Genomic DNA, 17,500 nt, shown 5'->3' with positions numbered 1-17,500 from the left:
ATGTACACGCTCTAAAATTCCCGTCATTAAGCTGGCTGTACAGGTCGATGACCATGGCACCAAACACAGGGGCCGGGCCGTTCAAGTGGACGGCCGTAATGCCGGATCCTAAGGCGTTGCAGGGGCTTGGCCCATGGGTTCAATAGTGGCCACAGGGCATGTGCCACCGGCGTAGGGTTGGGTAAGTGGCAGCTACAAGGCTTGTGCTGCTGTCTGCACATGATCGAGGGGGGGGTGGAGAGAAAAGAAAAAAGAACATGATCGAGTGGCGGCCGATATGAGCCACCGGAACAGGGTTTTGTGGTGGCCACAAGACGTGCGGTTTTGTGGCAGCTGCAATCCAGCATTGTGGAATTTCAGTTTTTTAGCGTAACTGCAGCCTCTTTGTCAAGCTCTTGCACCACTTTCTCTTTCTCTGACTTGCCATTTTTATGTCGGGAGCCAACATCACTCCTGCTGCAGAGACGTTGCTGCCGCCTGCGCCGTTCAAAGTGTCTTCCGGTTTGCGTAATCATCAGCCAATCAGCGCATCATTGGCATGGGAGTGACAGCCTATATTGCAAGCGTGAGCACGCGCACAGTACACACACACACACGCTCTCTTTCTCGCTCTCTTGTCCAGTCCAGTCTAACCTTGCGTCAGTCACTCATAGTGGCTTGCTTTCCCGAGTTAGGGTTAGTGCTTCCCGACACCACCCGTAGGCGACGGGGGTGTAGCCCATGCAGCTCAGGAGAGGATATCTCAACCAGGTGGAACGACAGTGGCTGACAGCCGCCTGCCTCTACTGCGGACAGCCCGGACACTGGGTTTCCTCCTGTCCCGTCAGGCCTCCGCGTCGCTTCAGTCCATTGGCTCTGAGGGGGCAACACCAGATTGAGAACCCAACTCCAGCACCAGTCACCAGTGTGAGTACCCTCTGGACAGTACAGAACTGGTAGACCTTATTAGCGACCCGACAGCCAAGAGACTCGAACTGCCGGGGGAGATTTTGTCGGAACTTAAGAGTCATGGCCTTGATTGATTCTGGAGCCGAAGATTAATTGTTGATCCCAGCATTATTGAATCTTTGTCATGTCTTAGTTGCACCCTCCAAAACCCACGTCGTGTTTTAGATCTCGACAGACGTCTTCCGGCTAAAGTGACTCAAATTACGACTCCCCTTAATGTTAAACTTTCTGGGAACTACAGTGTTTTTTAGGGTGTATTCAGACCAGAAAAGTCCTTTAGTCCGCTTCTTTGGGCCGGACCAAAAGCGGACTTTATTTTTTTTGTTTGGTGCGGTTCATATCCACCCTGTGCTTTTTGCAAGTGGTCTATAGTGCGTAATCACGTCGACTAGCGTGCTCCCACACATAACAAAACCAGTAAATAGAGAAAAACATGAAATTCCGACGCGCTGCATTACTGCTCTGCATATTTGTGGCATTAATAGATGTAAGATATTTGCGAGCGTCAAGAGCAGCTCATTCAATGGGAGGTTCCGCGACACTTTCTAATTTTGTTTAGTGTCGTCAATTATGTGCAGTAACCCGAAGGAGCTGTTGTGCTCCGCGTGCCCCGACCCACAACATGCTGATAGCAGCGTGGCTAAACAGAATACGAAGGATAATGAATTAATTTAGCACAATTGACCATTTGCACCGACATCACGTGATCACGGGACTGCCCTATGACGGACGGCAGAAGGAAATGATTGTTGAATGGAAGTGGACGTGACCCGGAGCGACTTAGTGACTTAGCGATTGTTATTTTACAAATTAAGTTATGACCTATATAATTATGTAGTCAATGCCGTCTCTTCTCCTTACACCGGGGCTGATTCAAAAGCTTGTCACTGGCTGAGTCTCTGGCACGAGATGCTACGCTCACACCGGGGGGACAATATACCTCGTAATGCAAAGGTAAAACTTGTTTATCATGCTAACGGACTTATTTTTACACAGTCCGTTCTATATTGAAACGCTTTGATGATATGTTACTATGTTTAACAAATGAACAAATGACTATCGTAGTGGCAAGTTATGCAGTAATTTCATGAATATAACTCCAGCTCCAGAGTGGAAAAACTCCAAGCACAAAGATGAAATCCCCCATTATTAAACAGTCAAATGCACTTAATAGTTTTGAAGAAGGTGCATTTTAAAACTAAGCTGTGTGTTCGTGCAGTTAGAGTGGACGCTAACTATCTGGCTTGTTAATGTGATTTGAAACACGCAATTCGACACCTATTACAATCTTTGTTAGTGTAGGTTTACTAGTAAAATGTTTGAACATTTATCTACTAACCTCGCAAAAAATGATCGCTGCAAATCCGTGAATACTTTGTGGGCTGCTGTCCTTTCTGTTGATTGCTGCTATCAATCGACGTCGTCCGTTTTCATTAATGATAGAAAACATTTGGTTTACTCTTTTCTCTGTCTGTACAACCGATCGCACAGCAACATATGACCACTTTATAAGATAACCAATTAGATAAATCACTTCACGCTGTTTGAGATTCAATGGTTACAATACAGGCAAGTGGCTCTTTTGCCGTCCAGTGTCTCGAGGGGGCGTTCCCACGAGGGCTGTAACATCACGTGCAAAAGGTCAATACCCACTATTGGGCAATATTTCCCCCCCGGGATGCTTGGCTACGGTGGCTTGTTAAGCCCTAAAAGGCCATACTGTATGTCCTACAATTGGAGTGGGTCAGCCGTGGCTTGTATTCAGACTATGAAGCGAACCGCGCGGGATCACCTCAAAAAGTGGGTCTCGGTCCACTTGTTTGGTCTGCACCAGGATTCATTTGTGTGTATTCAGACCTGCACAAAACATCCGAATCAGGGTGGGAAACGAACTCTGGTCTGTTAAAAGCAGACCAAACAATGCAGGTCTAAATACACCCTAAATGATGCCTTCCAGTTCTTCACCAGTCCTTTTGGGGCCACCAGTCCTTTTGGGGCTACCATATGGTTTAAGATGCATAAATCCCGATATTAAATGAGAGATTCCCGTTATTAAAAAATTGGAGCGTCTTTTGTCATTTGCATTGCCTAAAATCCGCCGAAGTCCGTAGCCAACCCCGACACCCGAGGTTATTGATTTGACTTAAGGTATCCACTAAATATTGCGACTTGGAAAAAGGTTTTTAGTTCAGAATGAGCTCAGTCATTGCCCCTGCATCGACCCTATGATTGTGCTATAAACCTAGTTCCTAATGAACTCTAAACTGTACCAGGTGTCTCACCCCGAGCAGGAAGCCCTCCATCACGGCATTTCACAGTCACTAGCCGCCGGTCTGATCTGACCATCATCCTCGCCCGTAGGGGCGGGATTTTTCTTTATAATAAGACAGATAAAACCTTGCGACAATGCGTTGAAAATGACATCACAATTAAAGACAAGTATCCACTCCCGCTACAAGATTCGGCATTTGCTCCACTCCAGTCCACCACCGTGTTCACTAAATTGTATCTTTGCAGTGCTAATCGTTTGGTTCAAATGAAGGAGGGGCATGAGTGGAAAATGGCCTTTAAAACCCCACTAGGCCATTTCAAATACCTGGTTTATGTCCTTTGGGATAACTAATACTATAACAGCAACTGATTAATGAAGTGCTATGTGACATACTGAAACACTTCTATTTTTTTTTTATCTTGATGACGTTTTTATTTTATTTTTCTAAAAACCTCAGTGATCACCGTTGCCACGTCCATATGGTTCTGCAGCGCCTGTTGGAAAACCACCTGTACGTGAAGGCAGAAAATATGTGACTTTCACTCCGTGCAGTTCTTGGGTTTTGAAGTAGAAGAGCCTCTTTAGGGCCTATCCGCCCAAGATGAAATTAGTGGTAGAATGGCCTACACCAACCACTAGCAAGCAACTACAAGGTTTCTGACTTCGCAACCTCTACCGTCGCTTTATTCGGGACTACAGTCAAAGAGCAGCACTGCTAACGCGAATCGCGTCTAGTAAGGTATCACACCAGAAGCCGACACAGCTTTCACTAAATTCAAATAATTATTTACTCATGCACCTGTTTTGAACCACCCTAATCTTGACCTCCCTGCTGTTGCGGTGGACGCATCTAATTCCGGGGTGGGGGCCGTTCTTTCTCAGCGATTCCCAGCCGACCAAAAACTTCAACCCTGTGCCTTCTTTTCACGACATCTCAGCCCGGCTGAAGCAATGATGTGGGCAACCAAGAACTGCTGGCCATTGTTCTGGCCCTGCAGGAGTGGAGGCACTGGTTGGAGGGCGCCAAGGAACAGTTTACTGTCTTCACTTGGCCTATATTCGAACCGCCAAAAGACTGAACTCTTGGTAAGCTCAATTTCATCCTGACCTACTGTAGGATGAGATGGGAGGTAAAGAGAAGAGTCCAAGAGTTCCAGGCCCAGACTCAGGTCCCGGACAATTGCCCAGAGGGAAAGCTGTTCGTTCAAACCATCTCCGCCCTGATGTCCTGCAATGGGGACACACTTCCCGGGTTACCTGCCTTCCCGGCAATGAATGCACACACTCCTTTCTAGAGGTGGGAACCTCTGGGTACCTCACGATGCGATACAAGGCTCACGATAACGATTATCTCACGATATGACGATGCCGCGATTATCGATATATTGGTACGATAAAACTACTCAAGACATAAATTGATGTTTTTTCAATGAGAAAAGTTTATTTTTGTACCATCACTGAAACAAAATATTAAAAATGGTGTCTTCTTCACAGTGAGTACTTAAGTGTTTTTTTTTAAATAAATACAGATGTCTTCTTAGCAGAGACCACTTTCTGTGAACAAATTTGTGTCTTTCTTAAATATTATTGTCATGCAACATGTCAGTCAGTTACATAGTAAATTGTTTCATTTTATTCATTTCACTTTAAGTTGTGATGATTTTTTTGTGTAACATTGCAAAAGTAAATAAATAAAATTACTTAAATATCAAATCCAATTAAATCAATATTAATATTCCTCAGAAATTGTGCGCTTCAAAAAGTGGAACCATAAAAGATGTTTTAAAATGTTACGTATGCGATACAGTCAGTTGTTGGACAGATGTCTTACACAAGTAAAAGTAAGCTCATGAGTCTTCTTCGCCTGATGACTTCCATACATTTCCCTGCCACTCTTATGAGGCGCTCCCCCTAGCAGCCTGCCAAGTATTTGCTCAGTAAGTAATGAACAATGGAGCCGTTATAGTGGCTGTATATTAACTACAAACATCGCAATACTTGCGTAGGCGTATCGATAATCTATCGGGAGTCAAAGTCACGATTTATCACGATATCGATCCTCCTACTCCCTTCTGTCTCAGAAGTTCTGGTGGCCACGGATGAGAAGAGACGTGGTCAAGTTTATCAACGCCTGTGATGTGTAAGGCCTACCGACCACCTGCAGGCCTGCTTTGACAGTTGCCCTGTCCATCATGACCTTGGTCCCACATCTCATTGGACTTTAACACGGGCCTGCCGGCCTCTCGAGGGAACACAGTGGTGGTTCGTTTTTCCAAGATGGCTCATTTTATCACCCTGCCTAAGCTTCCGTCCGCCTTAGGAACCAACCTACTAACCAGACAAGTCTTCAGGATCCACGGCATTCCCCAGGACATTGTCAGACCGAGAGCCCCAGTTTTTGTCACATGTCTGGAAGAGGTTTTGTGCTTCTGTGGGAGCTACCGCCAGCCTGTCCTCAGGCTACCGCCCAATGGACAAACCGGGCAGTTCAATCAAGACTTGGAGGCCGCTTTGCGATGCGTCTGCCTAGGCCACCCTACCTCATGGTCCACTCACTTGCCGTGAGTGGAGTACACACACAACTCCCTCCTCTCATCAGCCACGGGTCAGTCACCTTTTATGACGCAGGCTCCCAGCATCCGACTACAGTCCTAAACAGAAAGTATGGCTGTCTACTCAAGACCTGCATCTTGCTGGAGGGTCCAAGAAATTGGACCTGCGCTTCATCAGTCTTTTCAAAATCGAGTCTCTGATCAACCCCATCTCGGTGAAGCTGAAGCTAAACCCCGACTCTCAAGTTCCATCCGGTGTTCCATGTCTCCCTGATCAAGCCCATGGCCTCAAATCCTTTGAGTCCTCCGGCAGCGCCTCCTCCTCCTAGAGTAATTGTTGATCCCGTGTACACGGTGAGGGAGATTTTGGACTCCCAACGTTGAGGGCGTGGAGTACAGTATCTGGTCGACTGGGAAGGCTATGGGCTGGAAGAGTGCCAATGAACCTACTCCTGGATTCTCAATCCATCCTTGATCCGAGATTTCCGCTCTTCTCACCCAAACAAACCAGGTAGTCTGTCACGGGGCATCCGTTGAGGGGGGGGTTACTGTTATGTTCTGAACTTGGAGGCTCACTTTCAGTTGTTTTATGTTGCAGCTGCAAAGTGACCACTGTAACCTCGTATTGCCTTGTTCTGGTTGCTTGCTCTATAAAGTCAATTTTACAAAGAACTAAAAGCTGGCTTTTAATAATAATAATGCATCAGATTTATATAGTGCTTTTCTAGACACTCAAAGGCGCTTTACAATGGAATGGATACATTATTCATGCACTCACACGTTCACACTGGTGGTGGTAAACTACTTTAGTAGCCACAGTTGCCCTGGGGCAGGCTGACGGAAGTGCGACTCCCAGTGTGCGCCTACAGCCCCTTCCAACCACCACCAAACATTTGCTCCATTCATACACCAGTGTGAATAACACTGGAGGCAATGTGTGTGAAGTGTCTTGCCTAAGGACAAAACGACACGTGACTTGGGGAGAAGCAGGGATCGAACAGCCGACGTTCAGGTTACTGAATGACCGTCTCTACATACTGAGCCACGGCCGCTCGTTCGGTTGCTAGTTTAGAGATTTTACTTTAGCCTATCACATTATAGCTACTTTACAGGCTCTCACCTTGAAGCAAACGGAGGAATGCTTGTTTATCTTGGAGACGTTTAGCTAGGGGTGAGGCCATCCAAACTGTGTAAGGGACTTTTTTCACAAAAAAACTGAAATACGTAATCACCGTGTAGCTCAACTTCCGGCCCTTCTAATTAGCATTAGAAGCAAGATGGATCACAGAGTGTACTGTACAAGCATTTGCCAAAAATCACCTTTGCTGATGTGGAAACTAGCACTGTACAAGAAAACTCCATCACTAAAAAAAAAGATGAAGAAAGGATACGCATTTTTCCACAAAAATGTCATCGGAAAAGGAGATGGTCGTCTAAAACACTTAATGTGCGTGTAACGTTGCTTAACTCTTTGACTGCCAAAAACGTTCAATAACGTTTAGTAAAATCCTACGGAGGAGCGCCAAAGACGTTAAAAGACGTTCACCAATTTCTTTTTTTTTTTGGAAACGGGTGGAGGAAAGCCTTGGCCAGCTGTGCTGAAAGTATCAAGCAGATCTAGTTAGTATAATGACTATTTTTGGCCCCTAGGTGGCAGCGATGACTTTCTTTGGACAAGATCGGGTAGGCGTCAGTAGTAGAAGACGTGAGGCGGAGCTAGAGTGTTGAGGGGACAATGGCTGAAAAAGCGAAAATGGCGACCGGTGGCAAGCAGCTCACGCTTGATCGTTTTTTTCAAAGAAGAGAAGCACCAACCAGTGCTAAAGAGCACATTGATGACGATGATGATGGTGACTCCGAGGTTGACGCCAAAGTTGGAAGCGTTGACGCGGCGGCTATGATCACGTCATAAAGCCTCACCGGCTAGCGATGCTAACGCCGGAAAACGCGGAGCACAACCGAGCACTTCTGCTCAGGCGAACGTTCAATCGGACGACGAATCCAATGCATATTCATCGGAGGAGTGGGTACAGTCTGATCACGGAGAAGACACTGGTTATGGACTACGATGCCACCATGAATGGAGCGGATAAGATGGATCAGAACATCTCTTACCAGCCGGTATAGGAACTGAAGGACATGAGGAAGCCAGACGTAACAACACCGTAACGTCACCTATCATGATCCTGAGAGTAGACTTGATGGCAACATGGCCAAACACACACTGCAGTATATACTTGCTATTCCCCGGAAAAAAAAGCCAGCAAAAAAGTGTAGCGTCTGCAATCGCAGTGAAACTAATCTGTTGTGCAAATCCTCCTGCGTCCCCTTGCACGCAGGGGAGTGTTACTAAAAGAAAAACTGTATTTGAAACATCCAAACAATTGTAAATAGTACCACAGTTGCACACATTTGTAAATAGTTTGCGAAATTGTTTTGTCAAATTGTTACACTGTTGAATGTAAATAAACATATTTTGCTATCAAAAACACTTTTTCATTGTTGGTGGTAGTGTTTTACAGAAGTAAAGCACTGTTTAGGTGTTTGTGGCATCAGAGTGCATGAAATAATATCGTTTCACAAAAAGCTTGATTTCTCCGTATTTTTTATCAAAAGAGAGCATTTGGGTGAAACTAACCATTTTCTATTGTTGATTACTAAAAAACGTAATAAGGTAGAAACAAACTCCTTCTGATGAAAGATGAGAGTCCAATCTTTCATTTGGTAGTATGTGTGTTTACATAGTCCAAACACAAAATTTTCTGTGGACCTTGAAAGATCAGTCAAAATGCTTAAATCTGCTGGCACCCACGGCATCCCTTTTCTGAAAACGTCTGGCAGTCAAAGAGTTAATGTCAGAAAACTTTTATGACTCATCACCAAAATTCATTCAGCTTTCCTCCCCATAGACTCTCACTATTAAAAGCTTAACGTGGCTTAATGTTAGAAAACTACGATCAATCGGGTTAGGGTTATGTTCACAACCCAAATTCTTGTGCATATAAACGCATTCGGAATACCTTCATCGATTGGGGCATTGTTTTTTGCTGTGCGCATGCTCGCTATTTTCTTCTTCATCTTATTTTCTTCTTCGCTTATTTGATTCGCAAGGAATCTTGGTCTATGTAGTCACGACTTGTATTGCAGCTCCGTCCTTCTTGCTAAAGGAGCCTCCCTTGAATACAGTGATTTATCTGAGGTGTGTTTTCACGTTATTTTGTGTCTCTACGGCGAAAGCGCCGCAGTTTGTGCCTATATACACATACAGTAAATACAAGTATGTAAGTCCGTGCTTCTGGTGTGTAACCCATCGGAAATACTAAAGCCGGTGTCAACAAACATGACGCTTGCATCAAAGAACCACACTTCTGGAGCGAAGAGGAAACTGACTACTTTATTTAGCGTGGTGAGTGACATAAATGTCATTTTTTGAACGTATTGTCGGTTAAAAGCGGAAAAGGCAGCTGTGGCTACTTGCATAGTTTACCGCCACCAGACTGTCAATGTGAGTGCATGAATAATGTATCCATTCTAAAGCGTCTTGGAGTGTCCAGAAAAGAGCTATATAAATCTGATGCATTATTATGATAACACATTGGGTTTTTTGTTTAGTTTTTTTTTTTTTTGAATTATTATTATTCTTTTTGTTTATTTTTCACAGTCCCTCGAAAAGTATACAAAGGTAACTGCTAACTCTGTTGGCCTAATTCAATGTTAGGACAGATCTGCCTGAGTACTATTGTCTGTTTTGAATGATGGTGAATGATGATGATGATGATGGTAGTAATGTGTTATGTGTGTTCTTGTACGTGTGTCATATCCCAGTATCAAATGTACTAGACGACAAAGTTTTAGGTGAGGGCTAGTTTGTTTGCGGTATCAATCAAACACAGATTCTCTCGTAGGAGGCGGTGTAAAGTTGTTCCAAGGGAGAAGGCTTGGAACAGCCTCGAGTTTCAGGCGTCTGACACTTAACCCTAACACGTAATCCTCGGAGGTGAAATGCCTGCTGCAGATGTGTGTGTGCTGCCCTTTCCTGATAAAATGTGGTTGCTCCCGATGAATCGCTTCAATCCACTTCTGTTTTAGTTCCGTGTCGCAGGGAAACAAATTAAATGAAAGGTATGGCTGCTTTAATAAAGTTTAAAATGCAGGAAGAGCATCCCGGTACGATACAATGGCTTTTATTTTTAGCTTGCGCCATTTTTAAAGTCCCTGCGTGCCACAATCTATGGGCACATATTTTGCTTGTTTGAGGTCCACAACTTGTTCGATTTTTTTGGTATGGTTTTATTGAAGCTGAGAAAAGTTTTGTGGATTGATTTTACAATGGATTTCAATGGAGCGGATATGAGCTGGATGGCGCTTGGCCATTTGAGGGCGTGGCTTGTTAAAGGTCAATTGTGTAACAACATTTATACCATTTTTTTCTTCAAATAACTGAATAGTAGGGTGTGTGAAATTATTCACCGTATTTTCCCTCAGTTCAGCCAACTGACTTAATGTCAAAATGAAAGTTAATAGTTGAGAAAATGAAGTAGCTCATGGACTCCTGCCCATTTTGTAAATTGAAACAAAAGATTTTTAGATTACATTAGATCGGTGCTAACTGCTACCCAGAAGTCCACGGGACTCATGTGACTCCAGAGGTCTCTTCGGAGAGTGAAATCTCGTGACCTTTATGCCACCTTTCTTTAACCCAGGGATCAGCATCCTTTTCTGTCAAAAGAGCCGTTTTAGGCCAAATAACCAAAAGTCTGTCTGGAGCAACAGAAAATGACCATAAAATGTTCATGAATGATTGCCAAAATCGTCAGAATTGAATATATAAGCCAGAAAATATATGTTTTTAAAGTAGCTGTAAAATTTTCAAAAACAAAAGAAAAATTCCTGAAAATTACCATAAAATGTCTAAAAAAACTGCAAAAATAAATAAATCAGATAATTGATTTAAGAAGTCAGGCAAGAAAATGTTCCAAAAGTATCCATAAAATGTCAAAATATAAAATAAGAAATCCTGAAATTTACCATAAAATGTCATATAGCCATGAAATGTACAAAAAAAGATGTAGAGTCCAAAAATTGCCATATGTCCATAAAATTTAACAGAAAAGCCGAAAAGTCTAAAAAATGTATTAAAAACAAAGTCTGAAAAATGACCCCCCAAAAATCTAAAAACGGAAGACAAAAGGTCCAATAAGATGCTGCATTTTTTTTTCTGTTGTAGCTCTATTTAGCTCTTGAGCCCTCCGTACATTAGTCTACCACTACCATACTGTTTCCTTCATCACAATGTTCAAACGTTTTGCGGCTCTAGACAGATTTTTGGTTATTTATTTGCCTTAAAATGGCTCGTTTGACAGGAAAGGTTGCTCACCCCTGGGCGAAGCTAAACAAATTGTTAAATTCACTTTAGCTCTAGAAGCAAGATCATCCTCAAAACTGGACATCAAATTTATACTAACGATTATTTAATATTGTTTATCATCAAGATATCATTATTATCGATCATAGAAATCGGCGACTTTCAGCGATTTATTTGTGACGCAACGCCTCGCAAATACATGTTTTTTCTTTATCATTGTTATTAATGGTAGCTTGGTAACTTGACGTCCTAGTTGGTAGTTTATGCTGGGTCTTATACAGGTAGCTCAGTAATGTTTCATCGGCACTGAACTTATTTTATTTTGTTTTCATCTTTCACATAGCATTTTGTGTTACATATGTAAACAACCGTTCTGTAACAGAGGGGGAAAAAGCAATCACTTTATTAAAAATGTATTTATTTTGCGGGAATACAATTTCCATGCTGCGAGAGACGCCGTTGTTGTTTGCCGGACTTATCTTCAGACCTGTGTTCTTTAGCTTTGTTGTGAAATCCGCTTTTCTGCATATTTTAATATTATGAATATCTCCTTCCACTGTATACTGCAGACCAGTTTGCCTTGATCTGGAAGATATCACGCTTCCTTTATACAGTGAAAACAAACGCGTATTGTATTGCCTTTGTCAAACGACATTTCATCACAGTTTGAACTCAAAATAATAATAATCACAAATCAAATTTCAATGATCCAAAGTCCAATGCTTTTCAATGGAAGGAAAGTCATTTAACAGAGTAAGACCACCATTTTGACTTGTGACGTCAGCTCGGAATTGTTAATGACGTACCGCACGATACATGTCACCACACTTAATATTCATGAGACTAGCGAGGGGGTCAAACTTGACGGGCCAGTCATGCTAGACATGTAAACAGTCTACGAGCAAGATGTCTACCGAGCTAAAACTACTAATTCTCTCCAAGGATGATGTCCCTGATGCCAAATTCACTGGTATATATGTTGAAGAACATACTGATGTTCAATTGAAGAGATGGTTTGAGTGTAGAGGGCTGAAAAAGAGCCGACCTGATCCGGAGGTAAAGTTTTTGTGTTTTTCTTCCCCTCAAAACATCATCCTACGCAACTGATACTGACACTCTCCAGTTTCAACAAGCTATCCTTTCTTTACCACCATATGCCCTGTCTGTCATATATGGTTGTCTTACATCTTTGACAGTTGTTGGGGGTAAATTTTTAATGCTTTGTGTGTGTGTAGCGATCGCAATTCTACTAGGAAATTCTTGGGCACAACCAACAACACTCGCTATACCTAAATTCTTTCAATTATTATATCCTTCTGCAATTGGCTGGCAACCAGTTCAGGGTGTACCCCGCCTACTGCCCGAAGCCAGCTGTAATAGGCTCCAGCGCCCCCCGCGACCCTTGTGAGGACAAGCGGTTAAGAAAATGGATGGATATTATATCCTTCTTGTCGTTCTCTTAACTCTTTTACTACCACACGTTATATAAAAAAAAACACCCCGGACAGTGCCAGTCGATTTCGGGCATTTTAACTCATCTTTCTTTCTAGGCAAACAGAATATTATCAGAAAAAAAGTATGTTTCTACCTTATTCCGTTCTTTAGTAATCGCCATTTGAAAATGGTAAATTTGAGTGACAATTGAAAAGATAAGGAGCTTTTTGTGTAAAGACACATTTTCTGCACAACAGCGACTTTAGCCGCGTTTCCACCGCAGGAACTTCGGGGTAAATTTATGGGGCCAGCCCCGTATGTGTGCGTCTCCACTGCAGGAGCCTTTCCAAGCGGGCCAAATTTACAGGAATTTACGGAGACGAGCAGAGATCCTACTCGAGGGTAGGTACTTTGCCGGCCCGATAAACTCCCGATCGGGCTTTCGTTCTGATTGGCTAAAATATATATTTAGTCTAAAAAATTATCTTACCTTCATCCGCGACAATGATGCATTCTCGGCTTAAGTCTCTTCCACCAAAACAATTGTCTTAATAATGCTTTGCCTATTTTCGTTCCACTCTACTGTCTACTAGCCTTTTCAAATTCTTCATCTGGACGCTATCTCCTCTTACTCAAATCATCCATCCACACCAAGTACATAAAATAAAAAATTTAGAAAAACAGCAACCACCTTAAGTTTTTCCCTTTCTTCGTCGTTGTAATGTTTGTCGCGCGGTGCTTAAGTGACGCCACGAGAAACCGTCGCACGGCGTTTACGTGTCGATCAAAACTCGTGACGTCACGAAATTGGTCGTACTCCGCAGTGGAGACACAGCCACAAGGGCCGGCTGAGAGGACGATTCCTGTGAAAGTGCCTACCCCCCCTCCTCATATCCGAACATCCTGCGGTGGAAACGCGGTTCATGACACTAATATTTTTTTGTGTAGTGACACTTTGTGAATTTGATTTAATGTGACAAAGGCTTTGATCATTCACGTCATCCTTGAAAATGTTCTATTTCCAAAGAGCTGCCATGTTTCACTGCAATTGCATACACCGGCAGAACATTGAAAAGAGATACAATGCTGCCATCTGCTGGTCATAGTTAGTGGCTGTTTTGTGATTATTATTTTTTTTAAACCCATTCACAAAAGGAGCACTGCACAAGACGTTGCACCCATTTAGAAAAAAAAACAAAAGTAATAAACGTCAATTAACATTTTGGGCGGCAGTCATTTGGATTTTAGTAAACGTCATTAAACGTTTTTGCCGGTAAAAGAGTTCATTCAGAAAAGGCCATACAGATAAATGTTCATACATGTCACAGCATTCCATGATTTATATGAAAGGCAAAAAAAATAAAAATAAAAATAAATCAGGCGGCAAGCAAGTTGGGTCCGAACAACGGTGGCAACGCCATTTTAGCATTTTTCCTCGTCATTCATTATTGTCCACCGGCAGTCGGGGTAAAGCCAAACGCTGAACAAATAAATAATAATAAAGAAAATCACTTGCCTCTTCGGGATGGCGGTGGCCGGCAAGAGATCAGGATTGTCATCTGTACGAGCATGCATGGCCCCCAACAAAATGTTTACTACATATGAAGGTGAAAAGCTCACTTCCCTGGCGTTAAACTGCTCTTTTGGATGTCCGCACAAGTTCACCCATTGTTCACATTTATCCCTCTAAATTTTTGGCGTTGGGAAACAAAGTATATCCTTCATATGTCGACGGGCGTAGTGTCTGGAGTCGTTTTGGCATGTTTTTTTCCCCGGAGATAAGCGAGAACAAAACAAGCAATATAGCATGGCTCGTCTGCGAGCGCGCTTCTATGTTGACGCTCTTCCGGTTCACGCTGCTGAAGTCATGTGGACTTGCGGTCCAAAAAGAGCATTCCAAGTCACCCCAAGGGTGATTTAAATTGATGGGGTAAACACATTTTGGGGATCTTGCTTGTGCATTGGCTTATGACTCCTTTTACATTGTTTTGATAAGCATAAGAATTCAGATTTGCTGTAGCAAAAAAGTCAAAAGATCAACCTAGTTTATGAATTGCTACTGCCAGATAAAACTGTGCATCACCCAATTTTAAAACATGATTACTTTTTTGTCAGGCTGAAATTCATTATTCAAACTGGATGAAACGTGTTTTTTGTATTTCATGAACTAATATGTTTTGTTGGTGTTCAAATATCAAATGTTGATCATCTTTTTGTCACAGTAAAGACACAAGGTATCTTAAGCTACTTGCTGGTAATAAACTTGCAGAAGTAATACAGATTTATGTGAAACACCTGTTTTGAGTGAGTAAATGGTGCTCCATATTGAACATAATTGTCCACTCTTGAATAATCCAAGACTAGCAAAGGTGACGTATTTCATTGTTTACTCTTACTTGTTCGAAAAGTTACATTATCCTTTAACAATTAAAAGCATTACTAAACTTCTAAAAGCTGCCTTATACAAATACAAAACATTTCAATAGACATGAAAAAGAAATCTGTAAACATTGTCAAACTACACATACAAAAAATTAAAACAATACTTTTAACAAAATAAAATTTAAAGGGGAAATGTACAAAGTCTGTGGGAAGTAAAGGAATTCCATAAAAGGGGAATGAACATTGTTAAAAGTGGATTTAGTCAGACATGTCTTGATCGTTGTCAGACTCTGCAAAGTACTTCACTTCCTTCTTTGTGCGGCCTGGCCGGAATGGAGTGTTCGTGTCACCCTGACCGTTGCTGTCGTTCTCATCATTGGATGGAGGATTGTGAGATTTCTGTTCCCAATCACAGTAAAGAAAAACATTCAAATTAGTGATGCATTCATTTCGATTTTGAAAACTTAAATTTGCATATATAGACATATATACATATATATATATATATATAGACATATATACATATATATATATATATATATATATAGACATATATACATATATATATATATATATATATAGACATATATACATATATATATATATATATAGACATATATACATATATATATATATATATAGACATATATACATATATATATATATATATAGACATATATATATATATAGACATATATATATATATATATAGACATATATATATATATAGACATATACATATATATATAGACATATATATATAGACGTATACATATATATATAGACATATATATATAGACATATATATATATATAGACATATATATATATAGACATATATATATATATATATAGACATATATATATATATATATATATAGACATATATATATATATATATATAGACATATATATATAGACATATATATATAGACATATATATATAGACATATATATATATATATATATATATATAGACATATATATATATATAGACATATATATATATATATATATATATATAGACATATATATATATATATATAGACATATATATATATATATATATATATAGACATATATATATATATATATATATATACACACATATGCCAAGAATATAAAGGAACTCTTGTTCACTAAATGTGGGACTGTTTAAAGATAAAACAATTCTGGAATGATGTAAATTGCTGTCAGAAGTATTTAAAACCAAAATACCGTTGTGCCCTAAGCTTTGTATACTGGGGATATATTCTAAGGACTTTATATGTTCTAAGAACGAGGTGAAAGTGTTGGATTTTGGATTGTTATATTTATGTTATGTTTGCATATATGCATACCCATGTGTGCGGACGTGGGTGAATTTGGTACAGATCTGCAGTTTGGAAAAGGATGTTTACATGAATGTGTGAAGTGTTATGATGTTCTGTTCTACTCGAAGCCCGACACTTGCACGCCTGCACTGTACGTGGTGAAACCGGAAGAAGGGTTATCTAATCTTATCTTTTTTTTTTTTTTTTAATCAGTGATACTCACCCTGCCTCCCATTTTCTTCACTGGGCTATAATCGTCATCCTCAGATCCAGAGGCCATTCTCTTTCTTCCTCGGCCTTTACCTGCAAAATATTTAACAAAACTAACAAAAAATTCTGCTGTGATTGTGATTTTATTATTGTACAGGGAGTCTTTGCGACGCTTTCAACCTATGAAGTTTAGTTGTGGTGCAACGGATCATCATTGATCCATGATCGCTACAAATCAGGCCCTACGGTTCGGACCATGCACGATCCGCGGATTGATTGGTGGAAAAAAAAGTGTATTCACCCCAAAGCAATATGATCAGCCAACATGCACTGTAATAGCAGCTGAGTAAGTTGAAAAATTTTTGGATCACATAAGTCGAATGTATGGGAGCATTTTGACAACTAGGAGTGAAATTAGTCCTCAAATACAGGGTTCAGGAGTCATGTGGTATGACCGAGCAAAATGGCGACTAGCGCTGGGGGGAAAAGTAAAAAAAAAAGAAGAAGTTTTTAAAAAAACTTATTTGCAGCACCTGGAAGTTGCCGGAACCATTATTTCGTGTTTCCGCACTTACTGCTGACGGACACCGACCGGCATTCACCACTACTAATTAAGATGCTTCTTAGGGTTTGTTTCTGGTCTCTAATAATATTAAATGTAAGTTGCGCTTGGTAACAAACAACAACAAAAACACTGAGCACAAGTAAAAAAAATATCCGGTGAAAAGTTCACAGCCCTGCTTTTGCCCAAAAAAAACGAACAAACATTTAACTCAAAATGTCAAATATAGCCGTTTAGATTTTAGGAACACACCTTTAAGCCATTAATACCTTAAGCCTCATATTACACTAAAAGTTGTGTTACTAAATCCTAAACGGACATAGGAGACATTTTGAGTTGATTTCTTAACTTTTTTTTAGTTTAATGGGCAAAAAAGCGTTTTACAAAATAACAAAGTACTATTAACCTTTTTTTTTTTTGCTCATCCAGAAAAAAAAGAAAAAGATCCATGACTCTTATCCTT

General features: G+C 40.9%; 1 protein-coding gene and 1 long non-coding RNA gene across 2 annotated transcripts in view; one reads left to right on the top strand and one right to left on the bottom strand.

Moving 5' to 3' along the window:
* Nucleotides 1–8,888: 8,888 nt before the first annotated feature.
* LOC144037779 (uncharacterized) overlaps nt 8,889–17,500 on the top strand; it is a 20,745-nt gene continuing 12,133 nt past the window's right edge. Inside the window, exon 1 of the long non-coding RNA XR_013289037.1 lies at nt 8,889–9,178. This is a non-coding gene — a long non-coding RNA (uncharacterized LOC144037779). The remainder of the gene's footprint in view (nt 9,179–17,500) is intronic.
* Nucleotides 14,942–17,500, bottom strand: part of top2b (DNA topoisomerase II beta) — a 131,332-nt gene continuing 128,773 nt past the window's right edge. The window contains exons 35-36 of the mRNA XM_077549538.1: nt 16,489–16,568; nt 14,942–15,352 (exon numbers count right to left, since the gene is read on the bottom strand). Of these exons, the coding sequence (XP_077405664.1) occupies nt 15,212–15,352; nt 16,489–16,568 (221 nt within the window). The 3' untranslated portion in view covers nt 14,942–15,211. The remainder of the gene's footprint in view (nt 15,353–16,488; nt 16,569–17,500) is intronic.

This window comes from Vanacampus margaritifer, chromosome 17, assembly GCF_051991255.1.
Source record: "Vanacampus margaritifer isolate UIUO_Vmar chromosome 17, RoL_Vmar_1.0, whole genome shotgun sequence".
In the NCBI taxonomy this organism is placed as follows: domain Eukaryota; kingdom Metazoa; phylum Chordata; class Actinopteri; order Syngnathiformes; family Syngnathidae; genus Vanacampus; species Vanacampus margaritifer.
Note: the sequence above shows the minus strand (reverse complement) of the source record. Positions and strands in the feature narration are given on the sequence as shown.